Source organism: Tinamus guttatus, unplaced genomic scaffold, assembly GCF_059628265.1.
Source record: "Tinamus guttatus ecotype Peru unplaced genomic scaffold, ASM5962826v1 Tinamus_guttatus_pri_ptg000052l, whole genome shotgun sequence".
In the NCBI taxonomy this organism is placed as follows: Eukaryota; Metazoa; Chordata; class Aves; order Tinamiformes; family Tinamidae; genus Tinamus; species Tinamus guttatus.
Window position 1 is genome coordinate 5,175,169 of NW_028288586.1, and position 6,308 is coordinate 5,181,476.

A 6,308-nucleotide genomic window follows, 5' to 3' on the forward strand; every position below is an offset into this window, starting at 1 on the left:
CTACATTTGCTTTCCAGATAAAGAATATCTGTCAGATTGACCTCTGCTTGTGAACATCTCGGAGAAAGACTGTGACAGTCCTAGGGTAGAGAAGCATCGTTCCTTACTGTAAAGCTTGTGCTCAGCCCATGAGTTCTTGCCTGCTTCTTCGTAACCTTTCTTCTATTTGTGGAAGTTACTCAACCACACTAGAGCTTCTTTGAAGAGACCCCAATTACGCTATTGATCTTATGAACAAAAGTAGAAAATATCCCAAGAAGTAATGGAAAGAAAATAGTCTGCATTTCATCTGCATTGGAGAATTTTCCAGGTCCTTTTGAAAGGGCGGAGAAAATGGGAGAAGTTGAGGCAAGGGAGTGACCAGAAACAATAAAGTTAGAAAGTTGTTAAAACCTGAGGTCAGATCCGTCATGTTGGGTCGCTGGAGGAAGTGAATTCACTGCTGATGGCATGGAGATTGCAGACTGCAGAGGTTAATATTTATTTTCAGATTATAGCAAATGATATATAAATTCCAGGCCTAATGAGCCTAGACCTCCTAGATCTACTTAAAGAGTATATTTTAAGGGTGGGGTGTTTTGGTGATACAGCCTAATCAGCCACCCACAGACCAATTTATAGTGTGCTTACACAGGATGCTGAGGCCCTGCAGGCCCTGGATGCTGACCCCAAGGCAAGCAGCCCTGTGGAGAGGCTCGTTCCTTGGGCGCGGAGCCGCGCGAGCACCGTGCCAAGCATCCGAGCTGAAGTCTCCAGTCAGCGCTGTGCGTTCTGGGGGAGTTGGTCTGGCTTTCCAGCGCTGGATAATCGAGGGATTATCTCTTACACTATCCCCATTCTCTGATTCCTATCCTACCTAAGGCCCCGCTAAACATTTCTGGTCCCTAAATTATCTTTTGCTTCATTAGCCTTTGCTAATGCTAACCACAAATCTTTCATATTTGTGTTGCAAATGCTACTTCCTGCCAGTCAGAAGTGCGCAACGCAGACTCCGTGGCTGAGCTTGCCCAGAAAGCCTCAGAGGCTGCTGAACATACAGGTAGCAGATTGTTGTAGCACACAGATCAGACCCTTAGTATTTCAGGTGCATGAATATCCTTTCCCACATTTCTCTGCTTTATATACATTGCAGAACAGTCCCCCCTTTTTTTTTTTCTGTGTTTTTTTTTTTTAAATACAGGAAATTCAGTCTCCTTATCTTCAAATTAGTGCAAACCAATGCCTTGCCTAGAGCTTTGTGTCTTTTTCTCTCATTCCACTTATATTTATTGGGAAAGAGTCAAAGAGGAAGACCTGCCAGTGCTTGTGCCAGTGCTTACTTTCATTTCTTTTTACAAGGCATCTTCTATTCTTGGAAATATTTCCCAGGAACATAAAACAAATGTCACCCTTACCTCTCTACAGTAAAACCACCTGAAACAACTTAGCTAGAAAGGCACTAACTACTCAGTCCATTCTTTCAGGGAAGCCAAATCTCAGCTCTGAATGTACTGCATTTGTATATTGGTCTGAAGCTTGTACTTTCACTATTACATTTTTCAGGTTTCCATGTATTAGACATGATCACATAATGTAGTCCTATAATGTAACCCACTTCTTTACATAGATGGAAGGTGGTCTACAGTGGGGAACATAATGAGGTTTGTGCAATCAGAGCTAACTCTTAGATTGTCACTCTTGGTCACTAATTCTGAGGGAGCTTGAATTTATTTCTATACATTGTGGTTATGACCATCTCACTGTCATGAATGCTGTCCTTATCAAAGGACAATCATCTAGTTTGTGTTTAAAATGTTCTTGATATTGAAAATGCTAAAGTCACATCTCGTTTATGTGAACACACCTTGTCACCCCATCGTAGCTGGGTTTTTTTTTTTTTTTTTTTCTTTTTAATACTATGAATGAGGACTGGCGTTTTTCCCAGGAGGTGTGGCAGAGGTAAATGAACATGGCACTGAAGGATCCTATTGTGTTGTAATAGTCTTGCTGGAGACCTGAAGGTGTGTCTCTGCCTTTATAAATACCACAGGGCTTTTACAACTAGCTCTGATTCTTTTGAAAGAGCCGAGCTTCATCGTGGGTTGCATTTGAATAACTACAAGTACCGTGCAAGGTATGTCCTTTACTTATTTTACTTCTGTGCTGTTCCACTGGAAACACAACATTATTGTAACATCATTATTTTAATCCTATAAATTGCCATGTTTGCAGTAAAACATGGTGTCTTCTCAAGAGAATTTCAGACGACTTGTAGTGTTTTTTTATGCAGTGAAAATCTCTGTGTATGGAAGGCACAAAACAAGTAAGATAAGAGCTATGCAAAACTGGAACTTGCTCATATCAACTGAATACCTATATTTTCAATATTAGTAAATGTATGAAACTAAAGATATTTGCAGATACGTGAGTGCTGAATAGATACCATACAAGCATGACATGAGTTTCCTATATGGAAACTTGGCTAAAGAAATGGGCAGGGTGGAAACATTTGAACAGTACATTTAGGGATCTGATCAGCTAAATGCCAAATTTGAACCCTTTGCCATTATGGTGTAATCTGCCAGACCTTTGGTCCTGAAAGCTGCTTCAGACAGAGCAATTTCCAAAGAAATGTGCAGATTCAAGAGTCATCTTGATATTTATTTGCTAACTAGTTACATTTCAAAACTGAGAAATTATATATTTGTTGCTTTAAACATAACCAAGTATACTGGAGGTGTGTTCAAAAACAAGATATTCATATTTGTTTAACAGTCAAGGCATTGAAGAATGTATGAATAGTTACTCTTTTTGATGTCCAAAAGAATAAAAATAATTTTGTCGATAGAAATCTGAAATGTTGACATTACCAATGAATTAAGAAAAATTACAAGAGGCTTAAGAGGTAGTTTTGCTTGACTTGAAACAAATGGCTTCCTTTCTGCTTGGTACATTTATAAAGAAAAGCCAAAGATTGTAGTCAAAATGGCTTGTATGCCATTCACAAAACCTTCAGGAAATGAGAGGTCATGGGAACAACGGTTTCCTTATCTTTTATAACTTCAAATGTTCACCTAAGATAGGTAAGTCCCAGGTTCAAATTCCTGCTCTGACTGCAACAGAGATTTTTTTGTTATGGTGTCTCAGTTAGTGGGCAGTAGTATGTCCTGAGAAAGCATGTCTTCTGTTGGAGCTATTCCATACTGCACAAATAATTAGTAACTTGGATCAGAAAGACATTTCTCAAGAACAGTATGAAATGGCTGGAGAACCCAGACATTACTCACTCAGAGGCTGGAGGGTTTTGTCAGTAACATCATTGTAATATGCTGTCAAAGAGTAGTTCAAGTACTCAGTCCAGAATTAAATGAAGGTATTTATATAATATTTATTTATTTTCAGTTGGAAAGCAGGTAACAAGCAAAACAAAGGCCATGAAGATCAAAAGCTTTGGACTTCTTTGTGTGTTGATTCTGGTCTCTCAGATGCTACTGGGTAACTGCGAAAGACAGAAGGAAAGGAAAAGAGAAAGACAAGGTGTAGAAAAGCATGGAAGAAGCCAAGCTGAATCTAACCAACAGAATGAAAAAGGGAAGAAGTCAAAAGGAGGAAAGGCATCTCCTAAGGGCAAATTTAAAACCAAAGAAAATGCTGAGTGCACCTGGGCAGTGGCTGACATCAGTGCTGCTGCTCTGCGTGTAGATTGCAAGAGTGGTGAAAGCAAGTTCTGGTGTGAATTTTCAGGAGACCCTTCCACCTGTCCACAGTATGCAGCAAACCAGAAATCCTACTGGAAACAGGTTTCCCGCTCCCTAAAGAAGCAGAAGCAGATCTGTCAAGACCCTAAAAGTGTCCTAAAATCTAAAGTTTGTAGGAAAGGCCCACAAAGTGCTCATCTCAGACTGACAAGCTCAAGCCTGCTAATGTCAATAGCTCCTGTGAAAGGGATTGCAACTCATCATGCAAAGGAAGGTGACAAAGAGACTTTGACCTCTGCTTCTGAGACTAAAAAGCAACCGGAACAAAATTCCAAAGACTGCGTTGAAGATATAGATTATATTGATCAGAAAAAGGTGGCTGAGGAATACTGTCCAGAAAGCTTGCTCTCTTTCTGCAACTTTTTTATCACAATGATACAGGACAAAAAATGCTGAGGGATGTTTGTAAAACTCTGAAGGATGGAAATTTGGTCTCATCTAAGTTTTTAGATTTTTTTTATTCTCATGTTACATAGTGTATATAAGGAAAAAAGGGCACACAGTTATATATTTATGTATCTTTTCTGATTTTGTACTTACAGAACAGACTACATTTGTCATAGTTGAAGATGTTATAGATTTATCTGCATATATGCTATGCAGGTGTTGCCAATAGATGTTATGTACTTGACATAGCAGTAAATAAGTTTTTCCCTTGTCCCTCTTTGAGCTGTGTTAGCCAAAGTGATGTATTCAGTGCCATGCACTTCTTGGTTGTGTACAATATTTTGACCAAAAATCCACTAAGAAAAATAAACTTTAAAATATATTCAAAATACTCTCTCTCTTTTGCTGTTTTTAAACAAGCTTCCTCTGTAAGTGCTAGGCCTTTATCAAATGTAAGTTATGCACAAGATCCAGGCACAGTGTTGCTTATAGAACAGTTTTAATAATATTACTGTAGCTTTGCAGAATTCAGCTTTCTCAGTCAGAATAAATAACATTAAGTAGGCAAATATGTTTTCATTAATTTAGAAATATATTATCATTAATTAATAGAATAAGAAAAAGGATTTTCAGATTGTCATAATTTTGCAAAGCTTTGGCTTAGCAACCTCATCAAATGATCTCAGAAAAGTTTGCAAACCTTTTCTTTCACCTCTCCTGTGGTGTGAGGTGCACTGTACTTGTTTTCTGGCAGGCCAGCTGGAACAGAGAGGACTTGCCCAGGTCGAAAGAGCAAGATAGTGACAGACCACAGAATAGGCCCAAAACTTGGCACCTTTGTCCATCCGCTTATACACAGCATGTGCTCCATGCTGCTTGTACATTCTTTTAAAGTTCGGTTATCTTTGTCTATAGACAACAGTAATAAATACTTTTCTAGGCTTTAGGCTTAATCTGTTTGTTTGTTTGTTTTTTGAAAAATAGCCCAACTCCGCATGAAACTGTGAAGGTAAGTAATGACATCCGACCTTTGCTTATCTTTGAAACTTCAGCTGGGAGTAATGTAATATATAAATTAAACTCTTCCACTGGCACTGGGCTGTGAAAAATGCGCTTCTACCACAGGGGTCCATTCGAAGAAACTTGAATTTTCATGAAGTACAAATGCCCTGAGCATTTTAGCATTTCTAGGAGATCAATGTAATATTTCTGGCTCTCTAGCTGGTACAGCCTTTTCTTTACTGTGGTTTGCTAACTGCTATGCCCTGACTTGGTTTCAGTCTTTTAGAGAATATCTGTAAAATAGATAGTTACGATTAACTCGTCTTCTGCTACTTCCCTCTTTTCCTTCATTGTCACACATTCTTTTTATTTAAGTGAGAATGTCTGGTATGGGCATTTAATGCTCACTGATATGCTGACATGGCTATTCTAATGCTTATTGTTAATGTCAGAGGCACATGCCATTATCTAATATCAGCTTGTATTTTCTTTTTAGTGAAAAAATAGTTTAGCAAAAGTGCTTACATTTAGACAGAAGTCCTCAATAAGGAAGTGCTACCAAACACTGCTTTTCAGCTTTCTGCTTGTTAGTAGGGATCATGCTGTGTCGTAGGGATCATGCTGTGTTACACAGTGTTCAAGTGATTTTGATGGGAAAAAGGCAGCTCTGATGACATCAGCTCTGATGGTAGCCACCATGCTTTAAAGGTGGCATTAGTCTGTGTTTTCTTGAAAGTATTTGATTGCATAGACAGTTACATTTTTTCTGCTATTTGTGAATTGTTACAGGCAAATTAACCTGTATGAGACTAATGTCTTGAACATGGCATGCTGTTATTAGGCAAACTCTCTAATTTTAGAAGGATTCAACTGTATTTTTCAAAGCTCAAATGGCAAAAAGGAAGCAGATCCTTTTATAAAACTCTAATCTCTAGATATTACCAGCATATGCAGTATAAATTCTGTTAGACTGCAATGCCTCTGCAAAGCAAAATTCCAGTTGAGGCTTTAGTAAAGAGGAGCCTGGAAATCACAGTCATTTTGGTGCCAGGCAAAGTGTAAAATCAGCTATGAGTTCTTCATTATCCAAATTGATATGATCCACTTAGTATAAGGATGCTGTAGAAACAGGAAAGTAAAGAGATGCAGGGGATTCATTAGAAGCAGGCATTTGGCTCAAGC

General features: G+C 38.5%; 1 protein-coding gene across 2 annotated transcripts; it reads left to right on the forward strand.

The window, feature by feature from the left end:
* Window positions 1-1,877: 1,877 nt before the first annotated feature.
* Window positions 1,878-4,171, forward strand: FGFBP1 (fibroblast growth factor binding protein 1). Of its 2 annotated transcripts, none has more exons than XM_088539917.1 (2): window positions 1,878-2,113; window positions 3,390-4,171. In XM_088539917.1, the coding sequence occupies exon 2, from the start codon at window positions 3,414-3,416 to the stop codon at window positions 4,131-4,133; it is 720 nt and encodes a 239-aa protein (XP_088396043.1). In that variant the 5' UTR covers window positions 1,878-2,113; window positions 3,390-3,413; the 3' UTR covers window positions 4,134-4,171. The 2 variants fall into 2 exon arrangements, with proteins under 2 accessions (XP_088396043.1, XP_010226219.2); XM_010227917.2 differs by having other exon boundaries at window positions 3,393-4,171.
* Window positions 4,172-6,308: the final 2,137 nt, after the last annotated feature.

Coding starts and splice junctions, on each gene's coding strand:
- FGFBP1 (XM_088539917.1), top strand. CDS start 3,414: ATGAAGATCAAAAGCTTTGGACTTCTTTGTGTGTTGATTCTGGTCTCT.